This window comes from Dermacentor andersoni, chromosome 9, assembly GCF_023375885.2.
Source record: "Dermacentor andersoni chromosome 9, qqDerAnde1_hic_scaffold, whole genome shotgun sequence".
NCBI lineage: Eukaryota > Metazoa > Arthropoda > Arachnida > Ixodida > Ixodidae > Dermacentor > Dermacentor andersoni.
In genome coordinates, this window is record NC_092822.1 from 65,178,562 (window position 1) to 65,196,881 (window position 18,320).

The 18,320-nt window shown below is 45.0% G+C and overlaps 2 protein-coding genes across 4 annotated transcripts in view; both read right to left on the minus strand.

Moving 5' to 3' along the window:
* Positions 1 to 1,358: 1,358 nt before the first annotated feature.
* The window catches only part of LOC126528165 (uncharacterized), a 69,019-nt gene continuing 52,057 nt past the window's right edge, over positions 1,359 to 18,320 (minus strand). The window contains exons 1-2 of one of the 3 annotated variants that reach the window (XM_055069172.2): positions 17,186 to 17,441; positions 1,359 to 4,067 (exon numbers count right to left, since the gene is read on the minus strand). In XM_055069172.2, the coding sequence (XP_054925147.1) occupies positions 2,254 to 3,744 (1,491 nt within the window). In that variant the 5' untranslated portion in view covers positions 3,745 to 4,067; positions 17,186 to 17,441 and the 3' untranslated portion in view covers positions 1,359 to 2,253. Of the gene's footprint in view, positions 4,068 to 7,890; positions 8,172 to 17,185; positions 17,442 to 18,320 lie in introns of those variants that run through there. The other 2 variants (XM_055069171.2, XM_055069173.2) reach the window with 2 other exon arrangements.
* Positions 10,237 to 17,102, minus strand: LOC140212776 (uncharacterized). The gene is made up of 2 exons (XM_055069167.2): positions 17,013 to 17,102; positions 10,237 to 12,504 (listed from the first exon to the last, which is right to left on the minus strand). Exon 2 carries the CDS (start codon positions 12,204 to 12,206, stop codon positions 10,686 to 10,688), a length of 1,521 nt encoding a protein of 506 aa, XP_054925142.1. The 5' UTR covers positions 12,207 to 12,504; positions 17,013 to 17,102; the 3' UTR covers positions 10,237 to 10,685.

Genomic DNA, 18,320 nt, shown 5'->3' on the forward strand with positions numbered 1-18,320 from the left:
CTTCCGGGCGACGCGCGACAAATTCTACATTTGCAGAACCGAGCGATGGCGCGACAAGACCGAGCGATCTGTTCAAGCGACGGCCCGATCCGTCGCTCGAAGCCGTCGCTCGTCGCTGTCGCGCACAAAATCCCGCTCATGGGGTTTAGCCTTCATTTGGAGCAAAGTGAGACAGCATAATAGAGAGAGATCGGAGAGAACGTTTCTCCTGCAAGAAAAGGCGCCTAAATGCAGTGCTTCGACTACGTTGTACAACATGGCACGATCAAACAACCGCTTGCCAATGTAAACATAACACACCGTTTCTTTTTTGTTGTTGTTGATGTTGTTCTCTTTCTTTAAGGGCTTATACATGCATATATACGGGCGTCTCAGTTTCGTATACTTAGTAGGAAATGCTAAGAAGAAGTCAAGGAAGTCTCAGCCCTCGCGTTTCGCACTACAGTCGTTTTACAGCAAGTGGACTCCTTTGTGTGTGTTTTTTTTTCGTCCGTTTTTCGTGCCGGTCAGCCACTGAACTTTTTTTTTTTCAGATGAAAAGGGTCACGTGCCCTTGCGCGACAGTGTCACGGGGGGATATTCGTCGCCGAGCACCAGCTAGCTCTTCGAGCAGTCTCCGCCGGTGCCCTCGGCGAACTCAACAAGACACTTTATTCATGATTGGCGGAATTGAGGAACAGGTTACGTGCAATGTGCAGACCAATACCGAAGTGTGTGGATCGCGACGTTGTGCTCTGATACTACCTTCTGCAAATTAGCTGGTGTAATTTTTTTTCTATTCATAAAGGAAAAAAAACACATTGGTTGATTGATTGCGAATTTTCTCGCAAATTATGCTGACTCCAGAACGGTAGAACTGTGTTCTATGCGAACCGTGTAGATTATATCCCGCTGGCATAGTGCTATTTACTCCCGCCGATCTCAAACTGCGTTCAAAATACCATGGTTGATACGCTTGCAATGTCAAATGTGAGTGAATTCGAACGTTTGCTAAACACTTATTAGGCCAGCGTTCGAAAGCGTTATTTTTCCATTATGCGCAATGTTTTTCCGTGTTGAGAGAGAAATGTATGCGTGACACCAAGCTCGCCTTTGGTGCGAATAGGGGCAATGTTAAGCATAACGGGAGGGAAAATCTTAACGTCGCTTGCCTACATATGAGCCGCGGAAAGTAATTACTGAATTACTGAACCATAGCAGGCCGTATGCTGGAAGCACAGAGGTGTACGAACGATGTAACCGAATGTCTACGAGTTGTAGTGGGGTCGAGACTCGCGCTATGCAAAAAGCGAGAGGAATACCGATAAGGGCCCTTCATTACTGAACGTGTTGCAGGAGACTACAACAGTGACTCTGGATAACTTCAATTGCAAATTTAATCTCCGCGTTCGTTTCTTGCGTGTTCTTTTTTTTTGTCTCACAAGATATGGATATATACAGCGCAAAGTGAGTAACACACATTGGTTTGCACATTTTAGTTGATGTAAACCAGCTCTATCAACAGTGCACATTATTAGGCATTGCATCGTCCTGGTGCAGGGTCTCGTCATCGTGCCTAACAAAAAATATTGTGTAATGTTTAGCAAAAGATTACGTAATGCATTCAACAAAACACATTTTTTTCCTCGAGTCGGGAACGCCCCACAGCTTTCGCTGAAAAATGATCGCAAGGACACAGAAGTTCAAGCGGACGATTTCGTGAAGTGCTATATGAACTTAATGGTAACAAAAAATCACATGCAGGGCTTTCTATGGCAAATCGAGAACACATCTCTCTATATGTAAGTAAAGGGTTCATGGTTCTGTCGCTTGTTTATTTTTCCCCTTCCTACACTTAGAGGACAGAAGACGTGATATAGAAAAAACACAAGAGTGCACGCGACTACAGCCCATGAAGGATGCCTGCTTAAGTGAACTCCACTTTTTTGAAACAGCGCACTGCAAGCATTTGCCTTTCTTCACAAAGTTTACTCATTCATTCGCACATAATAAATTACTTCGTAAAACAAAGTTCTATCGATTAGGTCGATGATGCCCAAAGAAATTGAACATTCACACTGTAGCATAAACAGAAAAATATACATGGGGCCACCTATACTTTTCACGTGAGGCCCACTCGACCAGCGGAACTACACACGTACAGTTCATCACAACTGTCCCCCGTTTCGTAACAGCGCAACAGCCAGAAGTAGCGGACAGGCGACGATATCACTGATGCATTCAAATGTGCCCTCTGCTTTACAAGGGCCGCATTCACGCAGATAAGCGAGCGAAAGCTGACTGTATTTCTTCTAACGCTGCCTCTGTGGTCTTGCCGGTAAGCTCCCGCACCTTCTCCACAAGGCCAGCGCTTGAATGCAGCTTCTTGAAAGCATCCTCGCCTTCCACATCGCTGACGTCGCCACTACCCGAAATCACGAACTCCGCCGCCTTCTTTTGAAGACGGATGTTCCTCTTCAAAAGCTCTTCCATCTCGCTGATTCCATCGGAGTCATCAGGGTCCCAAGAAACCATGAGACCTGTCAAGGTGTAGTTTTTCCTCAAACCCTGCAGGATGGTTTCTACCTGGTCGGGCAAGATTCCCCAGTACTCGCAGATGGCCACGTCATTCAATGTATTGTTCACAGCGAGTAACTCAGACAGGGATGTCGCTATTTCCGCAGTCAGCGACTCGATATACATTGTGAAATTCGTTACGCAACGGTTCTCTTTCAATGCCTCGAGGATGCTGATAAGCTGGTGCTCCTTACCGTTTTGCACACGCATAAGGTTGCGAATTTCCCGGAGTGTGTTCGTACGCTTCACTACGGAAGCGATGCCGTCCGCGAGTGCATCGAATAGGTCCTCGCTCGGGTAAAAGTGGAGCATGCGAAGCGTCGTGTCTGCTGCCACGGCATCGAAGAATTCCCGAAGAACGACCTCGTCGACCGAGGAAGTGACGCTGACGGACAGCTCTGGATTGCACGCTTGTTGACGAAGAAGCCTCGTGACTTGCGGAAGAAGTTGCTCGGGCCACAGGATGAGAAGCCTCTTGAAGGCGCTCGCGTACAGTTCCGTCTCCAACAGACGCGACACTTGGTCCTTTTCCGCGGGACACACGTCGAAAAGGTCCACGAGCTCCAACGTCGAGTTGGATGCTAGCATCTTGACGAAGCCGATCAAGGTGTTCGAAGATAGCTCCATCGCAGCTAAGGTGAACCTCTTGAGGGTTTCGTTCATGGTTAACACTTCGATGAGAGCTGCGGCACCTTCGTCGCCACCACACGAGTTCCAGAGGCTGAGTTCTCTCAGCGACTTGTTCTCATGGATATAGCGTGCGATCTCCTTCGCGAATCCACTCCCTGTGTTGTCGCAGCGCAAGTCTAACGAGCGCAGACTTTTAAATGCGCCACAAAGATGTATGCCTAAGTCTTTGCCTTTGCAGTCAATTTCAAGGAGGACTTCTTGCAGCGAAGGGCATTCTTCGAGGTTTTCGAAAGCAATCTTGAACGCGCTGTGCGAGATTTCGAATATAGAGAGCTTCCTCACGGGAATTCCTGAGCTCAACAACCGCCGGAGCACGCCAGCATCCTTCTGTGAAAGCTTCTCGGTGTATTCGAGGTCAGCGCCTTGTTGTATGCTCTCATCGGTCACGCCGGCAGGGTTCACTTCGTCGTCGGGTCCAAGCCTTTGGAGTCCTTTCCGGAAAAACTCCTTAACATCGGTATCCTGGGTGTGGCCTTCATTAATGACTGTGTCGGCCATTTTAACAACGTGCAAATATAGTGTTTATTTGTACTTTCGGAGGGCCAATTGTGTCGTGCTCGTTCTAATGAGGCAGCAAGAGGAGCGAAGGTTGTCTAACTTTCCAAACCAAAGCGGTGATAAGTTCAAAATTGACAGACTGAAGTAGACGTGAATATGATGTTTCGCGAAACCCGGCTACGTGAGATGCCGTTATCAGAAACTGATGAGTGGTAATTTAACGTTTCCTTGCGCCAGCAAGGATCAAATCTTTCCAACCGACTTTGCAGGGGAAGATTCGTGTCTGGAGGGAGCGTCACCGTCACGTGGAAGCTCGATGACTCCTGAAAGCAAAAAAATAATAAAAATAAATAAAGAAACAACGAAACGGTTATCGACATTAGTAGTTTCACAAATCAAACTCATTCTAACGCGTAGAAAAACGGACAAAAGTCAACGTGAAAAGATCTCGTCGTGAGATTCGAAACGACTAACGTTACTATGTATGACGCACTCTAAATTGCACATGAACCTTCATCACCAGCAGCAGCATTTCAAAGTCCAATGGTAGCGGCCTTTTACATTAGTTTAGTTTCACTTTATTCGTCCTTCAAAAAACAATGAGTAAACAACAAATAGTATGCAGACGAGGGTCCCAAAGTCAATGACTGCAACGGGACCCTCGGTTCTAAAAAGAAAAAAAAAGGTGTGTACAAAACGTGGGTTAAAGCAGCAAATATGAAAAAAGTACAAGGAAAACAAATGAATGCGCGTAATGCAATACATTGTAAGAGATAACAAACAAAAAAGTACATATGTCAAAAAGCATAATTATACAGAGAACATGTTATAGGAATGAAACTATTTACAAAAAGAAATAAAGCATCTTAACTCATGTTTGAATACATTCAAAGATGACGTTAGTTTAAGTGAATGGGGTAGGTCATTCCATATTTTTAATGCTCAAAACGAGGACGCCATTTTCCATAGTATTACATTTAGGTAATAGAAAGTTGTAATTGTGCGCAAAGCTAGTGTGGTTGGTATTGGTGAGTAATTTGTAGTTCACAAATTCGTAAGGAAGCTGTTTGTTAATTTAAAAAACAAAACACTTAGATGACACTTAAACAAGTCAGATACAGGTAGTATAAAGTTTGCCTGGAGTAGCGGGAGAACATTTGAGTAAAAGGAACTGTTGGTGATTACGCGAATAGCCTGGTTTTGTATGTGTTGAATAGACGAGAGGTGGCAGTTATACGTATTTCCCCAGGAAGCAGTACCATAGGTGATATGACTGTGAATGAACGCAAAGTATAAAGATAATAATGCGTGTTCTGAAAAGCATGCACGTGATTTTATGAGAGCTCTTATGCCGAAAGCTGTTTTCTGTTTAACAAATGCAATATGATTAGTAAATTTCAAGTGAGAATCTAATTTTATGCCAAGGAACAAAACGCAGTCCGCTGCAGGAATAAGGTGACTGTCGAGAGTTACTCGGGGGGAAAAACGGCACGATCTTCTGCTTTGTTTTAAATAACATGAACTGAGTTTTGAGAGGGTTTAAAATTAAATGATTTAACTGAAACCATTCAATCACTTTTGCTAGTTCATTGTTCAGTTTAAGGAGTAAGGTTGCTAAAGAGTTATCAGACATGGAAATAGTAGTATCATCAGCATATAAAATGGCATTAGAAAGGTCAAGAACATCGGGTAAGTCGTTAATGTAAATGCAAAACAACAAGGGTCCCGGTATTGAGCCCTGCGGTACCCCTTGATTAACAACTTTCGAATCGGAATAAGCGCCCCCTACACAGACTGTTTGCTCACGGTCATGTAAGTAATATTTTAAAAAAGTTAAAGCTGGACCTGTTATGCCTAAAGATTCCAGTTTGGCAAATGAAACGGTATCATTCACATTGTCAAAAGCTTTAGTAAAATCTTTAGTAAATTCGACACAAGAGATTTATCACCTTTTTTAAAGACAGGAATTACTTTTGCCTTCTTAAGCGAACTTGGAAAGGTACCGCATTTAAAAATTTGATTAATTATGCTGCTTAGTGTTTCCGCAATGCAAGTGGCAACAAGTTTTAAGTGATAGGCAGAGACATTATCTAGACCTGGGCAAGTGTTTTTTAGATTTAACATAGTAGAACAGACCTCATCGGCTGTGACGGGAAAAAGGAAGAATGTATGATTACAACGGTTACATGGATAAGAAGAGGCTATCGGGCTATTGCTGTACACTTCATGGAAGTAATCACTGAATGAGTTAGCTATGCAAGACGATGCAGTGCAAGTGTCATGTTTATAAGTTATTTTATCAATGGTTCTACTAGACTGAGGTGCATTCAAAAAGTCCTTGAAAAGGTGCCATTGTTTCTTAGGATTATTTTTAGCTTTGCAGAATTCTTTCTCATAATAAAGCCGTTTTGATTTTTTGAGTAGGTTGTTCAACATGGTACTGTATTTTTTATAGCGATGTGCTAGATTCACATTGAACGGCTGTTTTTTAGCCTTCCTGTAAAGGTTATTTTTTTACGCATGCAGGTTAACAAACCTTTCGTTATCCAAGGATTACGTGGAAATTTAAACTTTTATTTGCATTTGACAGTTGTAGTGCTAGCGCACGCAGCTTTCAAAAATAATGAGCAGATTTTTTCGAGTGCCTCTTCAGGATCACATAGACTACCAATTGATGACCAGTCGGTACTATTTATTGTATTAACAAAGTTATCCCGGTCGAACCTGGATGTGAAGTAACTAGTGTCATAGTAAGGTTTTTTTGTAACAAAGGTAACGAAAATGGGAAGATGATCTGTGATAGACATGTCAATGACACCCGCACTTGGAGATGGTGTGATATTGCTTAAGGCGTGATCAAGAAGAGTATTAGTTCCAGAAGCGGAAAATATAGTAGGAGAAGTACTTAAAGACCCAAGCCCGAATCCAACAAAACAATCACTATGTGATATTACTGAACTATTATCGGTATCCAGTAAATTGATGTTAATATCACCAACTTTTAAAATCTGTTTATTTTCAGCTGAAACTTTATGAAGAATTGTGGTAAGGTTGTGGAAGAAATCAGGAATAGATGAAGATGGGGAGCGTGAAATGAATTAATTGTAGCGATACTTTAGTTCAGTGTAGAATTTATTTCGCGAAGTGTGAGCGGGTGCATCAGACACAACACGTAAGAATGCACGTTTTCCACGCCGTTACTTGAAAATTCGCAGCCATTAAACTTGCCAGAAATGACGTAGACCTTGGCTGGGCCTGACCCGAACCGACTTACCCGCTTACTTCTTCACACGCACAGCATTTATGTCTATGTGCGGCTAAGCTTTCGAGACGTTTTCAAACACACACACACACACACACACACACACACACACACACACACACACACACACACACACACACACACACACACACACACACACACACACACACACACACACACACACACACACACACACACACACACACACACACACACACACACACACACACACACACACACACACACACACACGGGGAAACGAAATCCTCCCTACGTACGGCTCTGACTCGTATACGTGCTGTTACCATAGAAAACACCTACGAGCTTTTGCGATGTAAGGTAATTTAAACTTCGCAGTCACAGTACACGACTTCACTTGAAGACAGGGAGCACAGCTACACCTTTCGAGCTTGTGGTTCGCCACCGTGCTGTGGGTGTATCAAGCCAACGCCTCCTATAACTTTTATAGGAGGCGCGTTGGTCAAGCATGGCATAAATACTCTCTATTCCGACATCTACTGCAGCGCCACACTTGAGGGATAGTCAAGCGCCCGTCCGAATCTACGTTTCATGCGGCTGTTGTACTTTACTATGTGTACCATCACCACAACGATTGGCGTAAGCGCCAAGCAGCCGAATCGCTAGACGCACTAACGAACAAAATTTTGCACAACGAAACGGCAGAAGCGGGGAGCTGAATTTCATAACGACACCATTAGGATTAATATTGTTGGCGGGTGCTGACTCGAAACCGAAGTGCTGGCGAATACTGTAGTTACAAGCAGACGACACTACAAAAAACGAAACGTAGATTAACGTCAGTGAAACAGGCCGCCGTGAACTGAATGTATGGGGTAGCAACCACCACTAACGCTGTTACATACGTAAATCTCCACCCTGGCTGTGTTGTCCACCCGAAGAACGAATGACGTTCGCTGAGAAGACTTCGGCACGTTTTCGCTCGCACTCGTCTGCGAGTGTACTGAGCTCGTTGTCGGGTAAACGGAGAACAGTGTGGGGCTTCACCGGGAACACGTGAAAAGATAAGAGAATTGCAACAAAATACGGATTGTTTGTTACATGGACTATGAAGACGCCCGACAACAACGTCAAACGCCGGAGTGCATCTCGATGTGGGAGGTGGCCGCGCAGCGCAGTCAGCCGCTAGCCGTGAAAGTTGCGTAGAAAACGAAGGTTTAGTGGTATCACCGTTGGACTCAACGCCCTGTTTGGCGTGACTTCACAGCGCGCCGCTGCACGTAATATAGCGCTAGTGTAGCTGACGTCAATTATTCGCTTTACGAAGGGAAATGCACACGTACTATCGCGCTGTTTGAACGGTTCTTTATACTACGTTTGAACTACAAACGGGGTGCGCTCGAAAAGCACAAGCCTCATGACCCACTACAAACAGGCCCAACTGGGGTAGTGCAGAGTAGGGTATAACCCCGGGTCGACGCTTGGCCAGCGTCACGACGCGTTAAACCGTCGGTTGCCGGCACGTTCTTAAAGTTCTTCCTATCCTAACAACAAACGTGACAGTGCCTGGCAAAGCGGTTGTCCGTTGTAACTCATACTGAGCACGATAGTACGTTGTTAATGAAATAAACCTCACATTGCAACTCCCTTGACTGAATGTTTCGACAACTTCGAGGCGCAGTTTGTCGAAGGAACGTGTTCATTGCCTAATGTGCTTACGTTGCTTGCAAGCTACTAGGTGCGGTTCAAGGGCGCACTCACGTGTAGTGAGCTAAAGAAACTCCTCGTGAGCCGTTCGTTGCATTCTTTTAACTGAATAAAATGTCATAGCTGGGCGGCACTTCTGACTTAGTCACTACGTCAAATCACGTTGTTTTCAAGAAGTCGGATGTTCTTAATGGGGGCGTATAAATGAAAAAAAAAATGGGCCTTAACAGTGCACGAATACGCTCTTATGCTGCCTTACCAAAATGAAACGTTCATACCAGATAAAACAATTATGCGCATAGTTAGCACTCTTGGAATTTCTAGACGCGAGGCTTCATTGATGCTAATGCTTGGAATAATTTCTAACCTTCCTGAGGCTACAGTTAACGTAGGAAACTATGCTACGGTGTGTACAGCCTATGCTCATGTGATGGACATTATGACAATTCTTGAAAACCGAGCATCTTCAGTGTCATACACTCATTCAGAGCGAGACGAATTGTGTACCAAACTTCGCGATGTCCTGGTTCCACGTGACCGCCTCCTGTGTCGTGACCTCACGTCACATGTGTCTCCTGGGAAACTGGTTCGTATGGAGCTATCCTAGTACAATATTCAGGACGCTACGAGGCTTGCCAGAATTCTGCCTGGTGTTTCTAGATTAGGGACCTTTACTTAATTCAACAAAAAAGAAAAGTCGAAATTAACATGATCATTAATGAATAATCCCTCTCGGATGCTTATAAGAGGAAACAACAGTCAACGCAATGGTAATTCAGCTTCCTACAGACGAATCAAATCGGTCACACAAACGACTAGGCGCTTGACGACGGCATGCGTGTTTTGGAGACAAATGTCACTGTGCTCGTGAAGGGTTGATGACGGCGGCACAGTTCCAGAGTCTTAACATGTGTCAATTTTGGGCAAATCGAGGCACAATGTAACTGAGAAACATCGGAGAGAACGTTGTTGCCGCACGTCGAGACCTCTGAAGACGATGCTTCCAGTACGTGGCCATAAGTGGCACAATCCAACAAACGCATGGCAATGCAAACTCAGCGGTCCGAACTTGAATAATCAATAACTCTACAAATGTATGTATACTTCTGCTCGTGAATAAATGGGAGTCGACGCCAGGAAGAAGTTATACGCTTAAACAAGCAGTGTTATTTTTTTTCGTTTTTTTTTTTCACTACATGTCCACAACTCCGGACAACTCGAGTGCAAATGTACTCTTCGCGTTTGTCTCACTAGTAATGCATACAGACACATGGGCTTGGTCATATCCGTGTATTTAAGCCAGCTCTGCAAAGGTGTGTGCCATTTTACGTATTGCATCGTCCTTACATATTGTTTCGTCATCGCATATAGTCGAAATTTGTTATATGTACTGAAAAAGAATCTTTTTAGGAAGTCAAGACACCACAACAGCTATCGCTGAAAAGTCATCACGGGGATCTGGAATTTTGGGGGAGGATTTCGCGAGCTGCTATAGCCCTGTAGGGCCTTTTATGCAGAAACGCGAAATCTTTGAAAATAAGAGGTTCACGGTTCTGTCGCTTCTTTACTATCCAACAACACAAATACAGGGCTTAACCACTTCCGACAGATATTGGAAACGAGAGAGAGAATAGTACGTAAAGAAAGATTAGAGCGCGCACGATTACATGCCGTGATAAGTGCGCTTAATTAAGTGAACCCTGCAATACTTTTTTGAAACAGCGCACTACAAACAATTACCTTGTTTTCGGAACGTTTATTCATCCCTTTTCACATCAGAAACTACGCAAAATTAACACTCCATTTGTAACATACACAGCAAAATATTCATATTGGCGCCTACTTCCCACATGTACACAAAAACAACGAAACTGCGCATGTAGTTAGTTCATGACAACTGTCCCCCACTTCGTAAAAGCGAGTCAGCCGGAGGTAGCGGAGAGGCGACGATATCGCAGATGCATTCAAATGTGCCTTCTTACAGGAGCCGCATTCACGGAGATAAGCGAGCTAAAGCTGACTGTATTTCTTCTAACGCTGCCTCTCTGGTCTTGCCGGTAAGCTCCCGCACCTTCTCTACAAGGCCAGCGCTTGAGTGCAGCTTCTTCAAAGCATCCGCTCCTTCCACGTCACTGACGTCACCACTCCCCGAAATCACGAACTCCGCCGCCTTCTTTTGAAGACAAACGTTCCTCTTCAAAAGCTCTTCTATCTCGCTAATTGCATCGGGGTCATAAGGGTCCCAGTAAACCAGGAGACCTGTCAAGGTGTAGTTATTCCTCAAACCCTGCACGATGGTTTCTACGTGGTCGGGCAAGATTTCAAAATCCTCGCATACGGCCACGTTATTCAACGTATTGTTCACAGCGAGTAACTCCGACAGGGACGTCGCTATTTCCGCAGTCAGGCATTTGGCGTGCATTATGAAGGTGTCGACAGAGCGGTTCTCTTTCAAGGAATCGAGGATGCTGACAAGTTGCCGCTCTTTGCCGAGTTCCACGCCCATGAGGTTGGCGATTTCCCGGAGCGTCGTCGTACGCTTCACTACAGAATCGATGCCGCGCGCGAGTGCGTCGAATGTTGTCTCGCCCGGGTAAAAGTGGAGCACGCGGACAGTCGTGTCCTCGGCCACGGCATCAAAGAATTCCCGAAGAACGACGTCGTCGACCGAGGAAGTGACGCTGACGGAAAGCTCTGGATGGCACGCTTGTTCCCGAAGGAGCCTCGTCAGTAGCGGAAGGAGATGCTCGGGCCACAGGAATCGAAGCCTCTTGAAGGCGCTCGCGTACCGTCCCGTGTCCAGCAAACGCTGCACTTGGTCCGGTTCCGCGAGACACACGTCGAAAAGCTCCACCACCTCTAGTGTTGAGTTGGATGCCAGCACCTCGGCGAAGCGAATCAAGATCACCGACGATAAACTCATCTGCGCCAAGGTGAACCTCTTCAGCGTTTCGTTCACCGATAATGCTTCGACGAGCGCTGCAGCACCCTCGTCGCCGCCGCAGGAGTACCAAAGGCTAAATTTCGTAAGTGTCTTGTTCTCTCGCAGATAGCTCGCAATTTCTTTCGCAAATACAGTACCTATGTTCTCGCATCGCAAGTCCAAAGAACGCAGGCTGCTGAACAATCCGGAAAGTTTTATGCTGCAATCTTCGCTTCCGCATTCAATGCGACGCACTTGCAGTGCTTCGAGCGAAGAGCAGCCTCGGAAGTCATCAAATGCGATCCGGAACGCGTTCAGTGTCATTTGCCATATACAAATCTTCTTCACGGGCGGGCCTGTGCTTAACATGCGACGAAGCACGCCAACGTCCTCATCTGAAAGCGCCTCGGCGTACGTGAGCTCAACGCCTCGTTGGGCGCTCTCACTGCTCGCACCGGCAGGGTTCTTCGGATCTTGATGGTGCCGGAACTGTGGATACTGATGGTGCCGGTGCTGTTCGAGCCCTTTCCTAAAAAACTCGTAAACATCAGTGTCGTGGGTGTCAGCCTCTTTGCGGACTCCTTCGTCCATGTCCAAAACTTCACAGAAAAGCTTTTCTTCATACGTACAAGGTTGAGTCGTCTTTGTAGTAACTAAGGCGAACTTTGCCGAACTTCTCGAATCACGGCGGCAAAGTTTTTATCCCAAAGATGATATGATTCTAGACGTAAAAGTTTCGCTTTGTAAGATGACGTTAGTAGAAGCACATAAACGGCAGTTATGACTTTTTTTCTTGCGTCCGCGACGATGCGCTGCTTCCAGGAAACTTTGCAGCACAGGAAAAACGTCGTGAGGGAGAGCCAGCACTACCCTGAAGGCTGGTTGATGCCTAAAGTGCAAGAAGACAAAACAAGGAATGATTGTCAACATTAGAAATTCCACTAAACGATAAGTATAAAGGAACACTCGATAAATGTAACAAAAAGAAAGACGGATGGCATAGTACGGTCTTTATGCAGTGTTAGAAAAAGGAATTTCTCAGGCTGGAGTAAATGATTCGAAATGGGAATTATGAGGCCCTGACGAAGGTCAAGTCGCCTCGTCGACCTTGTCGACAAGAGCCACATGCCCTACTTGAATTATACCCATACGACTATATGGCGATTCCGCATAAAAACACTACATGTGTTGTTATATGTCGTATAGGGCACGTCCGTAATGGCCCTCATATCCAGGAGATGAACATATGTGTATCTCATACGAAAATTCGGCAGAGACATCTTCAAGGTTGCTTACGTGCGGGAATGCGAAAGCATTGTAGTCGATTTGGTGAACAGTTTTCGCTCAGGTATTCAACCGCATGTCGTCATGCACGTTGTAAACTGCACGGCGTTCTTTTTGAGACGTGATGCGGGTGCTACACCTAACCTTATAGACTCATGATTTAGCATTAAAACTTCATTCTAGGCGTGTTTGTGCACACTTAATTTGATAAAAAAAGCACTAACACCACATGGAACCACAAAAAACAAGGACGAAACGGTTGTGTCTCGTCCTTGTTCCTTTGTGGTTGCATGTGTTGGCGCTGTTTTATTTGCCAACTCATGATTTAGCGTCGAGAGTGTTGTTCTCTCCTGTCACATACGTGGCTCCTAACCACTGTGGGGTATTGGCCAAGAAATGGATACGCGGAGCGCAGCGGTGCCATTTAGTATTGACGGACAGTGAGCGCGGGGTTGAAGACGACGACGACGGTGACCCGCACATCATCAAAAGTGCTGCATGAGCTTTTGCACATAGGGAAGACACGATGCCGGGTTCTGTTTGTGGGAGACACTGACAAGTTTGACGTCAATTCGAGCGGGACACTAGTTTGAAAACGTACCGTGTATACATAGCTTCGTACGTTGTATATGTTATCGTCCTGGTGGAATTGTACCGTGATTGTGAATCAGTGCCATGGTTTCTTGTTGAAATAAGCATTTTATAAACACATGTTATGTGTAACTGTGCGTTTCCGTATGTCTATGCGCTTATGTGTTAGTGAGTGAGGACTCGGAAACTACTTTGAAAACGTGCCGCGTATACAATGTTTCGTACTTTCCTGTCCTGGTGGAATTGTGCCGTGATTGTGACTCAGTGTTTGTATCGTCTCTTGTTGAAATAAACTTTTTCTAAACACATTTCTTGGCGTGTTACTCTTTACGCCACCGGCCGTTTCTGACATGTTTTGGTCAGGCCGCCGACCATTTTCGCGAAATGGGGCATACAATGCTTTCGCAATAAAAACCCGTCTGTTTACACATAACATATTTGGGATGACCCATATATGATTCAGTGTCATTCAGTGTCAGTGTATATGGGATTCACAATGTACATACATTTGTTTTGCAGATTAGCAAGAAGGCTATGCCCTCATCTAGACGATGTGTGAAGCTTTGACTCAAACCAAAGTATGCAAACGCCATTCAAGGTACCCGGAAACACATTAGACCAAAGTATGTAAATGCCATAAGGTACCCGGAAACGCATTACATGATTGCTCGTTATGTCGGTTGGTTGTCTCACCTCGGGCCTCGGCCAATGAAAGCCTAGGTTTTACCGATATGAGGCCACAATGCATTCATTCAGCTCCACCTGACTCATCTACGTATGAGGTCACCACGTACAATGAGATAACCTACAGCCTGCTAAGTCAACGCAGCGGCTTTTGATGATACAAGAATGTTTTTGAAGTTTTCTGTCCATGTGACTTTATCAGTGAGCCGATGGAAGCAAAGATTTAACGAATGCAAATCCACTGGAATTATTCATTCCTATTGAGTCTATGTACGAGGCCTTCACGCAAAACAAGACAACTTACAGAAACCGCAAAGCTTGTGAAAAAGCTATTGACAGCACATAAAAAAATCGTTACTGATTTCGTCTGATTGTTTCACTTCAGCTTATGCTGATGCGGATTTAGATATGCAGCATGCGGTCTTTTTTTAACTTTTTTTTAACGTAGGAAGCCTAAGATGTCTCTAATTCGTCTAGCGTCGTTCTAATTGTATCCATCTATTACTAGAACTGGGTAAGTGTCGGATCAGGAAGCCACAACTCTAATGCCACTCTCTGGGCTTGGTATAGAGGTACCCTAACGGCAGACTCACCTGATCGCTATCGACCGCTCTCGCAGTGGAGTTTACATTCGACTTGTCGAAATCCAGTGCTCGGAACACATTCGCCTGGCTCATTCATACGCTGTGCTATACAGCTCAGAGCGTGCGGAGGCCCTCTCACTTTCGAGTTGGGAGCGCGAAAGAATCTCGATCACGTGGCCACTACGATTGCCCTGGGTGCAGGTGTACGTTCGGCTGGGGCAGGCTTTTTTGTGGCTCCAATCTCAAGTTGGAGAGCATTAGAGACCAGTTGAGCGTATCATAAGTGTGACTGCTGTCAGGTGGACCCAATGAGAACCTCTGACGCCGCTTTGCGATGCGTTCGCCAGATAGCGCGCGCGGTGACGGCACATCATCATCATCATCATCATCGGCACCAACACAACGCATTTCCAACGGAATGGTCATGTGATCATCACCGCCGCCATCATGTCTGGCCACGGGGTTGAAATGCGCGCTTCTGTGGTTGCAATGTTCCCAGGGCTTCATGCACATCGTGTTGGCGTTAGCTCGGGGGATCCTATCTGAATAAGACAGCAGAAATCGTTTGCGTCTGCAACCACTGCATCAAATATGATGAGATTTGTTGCATATAAAAGTTAAAATCTACTGATTGTAGACAGCATAGCCGTTACTTAGTTCGCTGATCATTTTATAAAACTTGTTCAAGTTTAAAAATAAGACTCTCAAGCTTACAACTCTAACTCAGCAATGAGAAAGGATATCACAATTGTGTAAACTGCATCTATTAGTACATCTAAAGCGAATAAAATTGATATGTTATGCGTGGCTCTCAAATACACAACCAATACTGATGTGAACAGGACTTTTGAAAACCCCTTGTAAACACTGTAACAAATTAATATGTAAATCCATATATGAAATCTGTCCGGTTTCGGTGCTCTAACGGATGCAGTTTACCGTACTGCGATATCTGTTTGTGGTGCAGAGTTAGGAATTTGTAAACTCCGTGCACCCATTTTATTTAACTTATCGATTGTAGTTGTTCTTGTAAACAAATTCAGGGTCCAAATGAAAATCCTGCTCCCTACAGCACCTAAATTTTAACTACCGCTCTTAAACGCAATAGCTTCGTTAATATCGGTCCAAGGGTTACACCCGAACATTTCTGTGTTTTACATGTACGGACATGGACGAGATGGTGGAATAGATTGGAATAGTTTCACTTTATAGGGCCCCAGCCCGCGTGAAATTATTACAATGCCTAGTAGTGTTCTGAAAAAAAGTCCCACTCACGAATTAGCGGTATATTTCAGAGCGTTGTAAACGGTGTAATTTCCATCGCGATAGAGCCCGATCCGCGTCGAAACTGTCGCCTGCGATTTGCTTCGTCGGGCAGCGAGCGAAAGTGAGCCAATCACGACCGAGAAATTCGATCCTGGTCGGGCCCGATCGCGATCGACAGCGCGCCGTGTGCTACCTGTATAAATTATAATAGATTAATATCGTCCGCTTTAGGTGTATTAGAAGATGGAGTTAACAAAATCGTATTACCTTTCTTTATTACCGAGTTACATTGTTGTGAACACAATACTCGAGTTTTCAAGAAAAATAATTGTTGGCGTAATTTAAAAATTTAGTTTCCACAGTAACTAGAGCAATGTTTTTAATGCGACAAGCCTCATCAATATCAGTGCTTTATCTACCGAGAAAAATTTCTTGCTTCCCATGCCAGCTGATTTCCATTCGGAGCTTTACATGCTGTCCTTTCCATGCTTCGGTATAAACACACACACGCACACACACACACACACACGCACTTACGCACACGCACACACGCACACACACACACACACACACACACACACACACACACACACACACACACACACACACACACACACACACACACACACACACACACAAAGAAAAAAACGCGCGCGGGCACGCAAGCAAGCACGCACGCACGCACGTCCTTACGCGCATTTACCGTAGGACACGTACAAGTCAGACGCCCCAGGCGACCTACACGTCTACAGCAGCGCCGCGCTTGGGTGATGGTTGAAGCCCGAGCGAAACTGCTCTTTTCGAGCGGCATTCATGCTTTACTAAGTATGTTATCACCACGCTGACTGAGCGCGCAAGTTGCAGAACGGTCGTGCAATCTAAGTACAGCCGAGGCGGAAGACGGGCTAACACTTCACAATATTTTGAGCGACGACATCAATATGCAACTGATTTTGCTGATAATAACAAGACGATTAATATAACTTACGGGTGCTGACGCAAAACTGGCATGCAGAAACGTCAAAGAACTGTGGAGCAGACTACACGACGAAAAATGCAACGTGCATTAACGTCAGTGAAACAGGCCGATGATTGTAAGTGGTAGCTACCACCACTGCCACTCTTACATAAGTAAACGTCCAGGCTCTTTGTGTTGCTTACCTAAAGCAGAACGGCGCTTGCTGAACGTTTTTTCTTACAGTCGAAGGCTTCGAATCTGCTCAGCTTATCTTCAGGAAAGCAAAACGTGTAGCACTCCGCCAGGGACAGGCGATAATTGCGCTCCAAAATACAGATATTTTTGTACTGTTACTACGGGAAAAAGAGTCGATAAAGAAGTTACATGCCGGCGTGCAACTTGACGTGAGAGGCGTCCACGCCACTGCCCGACGTAGAAATCGTGTAGACACTAAGCGCGAAGTAGAAGATCACGTTCGGTCTGACGAACCTGTTTGTCTTTTCCGCAAGCCGCTGCACATGTTGTAGCGCTGAGGTAGCTTATGATGTGAATAGCTTTACACGTGGAAATGTGCGTTGTTTTAAGGTGGCTGTAGCGTGATAATGCGGTTTATTGCAACCAATTTTAGAATTTGAAAATGTGTTTCTGTAAATCATTTTCAAAACGTATTTCGTGAAACTTGAGCTACAGAGCACCGATGGCAATGTTTTCACACTCCAAGAATATGCCTGTGTGTCGTAAGCTAAAGAAACCGCATATCAGTCGTTTGTGCCAGTTAACTGAATTAAAAAAAGGAAATTTGGCCGTATTGTTTAGCGTAACGTAACTTAACCAAACTGGCGACTTTTTATGTAAACACTGAGGTTGGAGCATCTGCTTGTTGCACTTCCGAAGCGTAACGGCAGAGCAATGTAGATGCGAGTTCACACTCTTCAAGGAATAAACTGAAACATGATATATTCATTTCGCCTGTGATGTCTTCTTCCCTAGCATCGACTGTAAACCCCTGTGATCATCAGAGCAACATTAACTCGCGTTGATTTCAAGTCACATGATTTTTGAGTGCAGAATATTTTTGTGAATAGGTTCGCGTACTCTTCTCTGTAAGAAGAAGTACCGAAGGCCTAAATAAATAGTAAATTATTTTGTTCGTTTGATTCTAAGGCGAAACAGCATTCATGAAGTCAACCAGCTGGCTTACGCCGGATGAAACTGTCCATCCAAAGGTGGGTTCGGCGCATGTTGACGGCATCCGGTCTTTTAGAGATAATATTGTGTTTGTGAATTTTATGAAGGCGTCAGACTTGCAGAATCTCCTTATTTGCCACTTTTGGAGAA

Excerpts from the sequence above, each read along its gene's own strand:
- LOC140212776 (XM_055069167.2), bottom strand. The coding sequence starts at position 12,206 with ATGGACGAAGGAGTCCGCAAAGAGGCTGACACCCACGACACTGATGTT.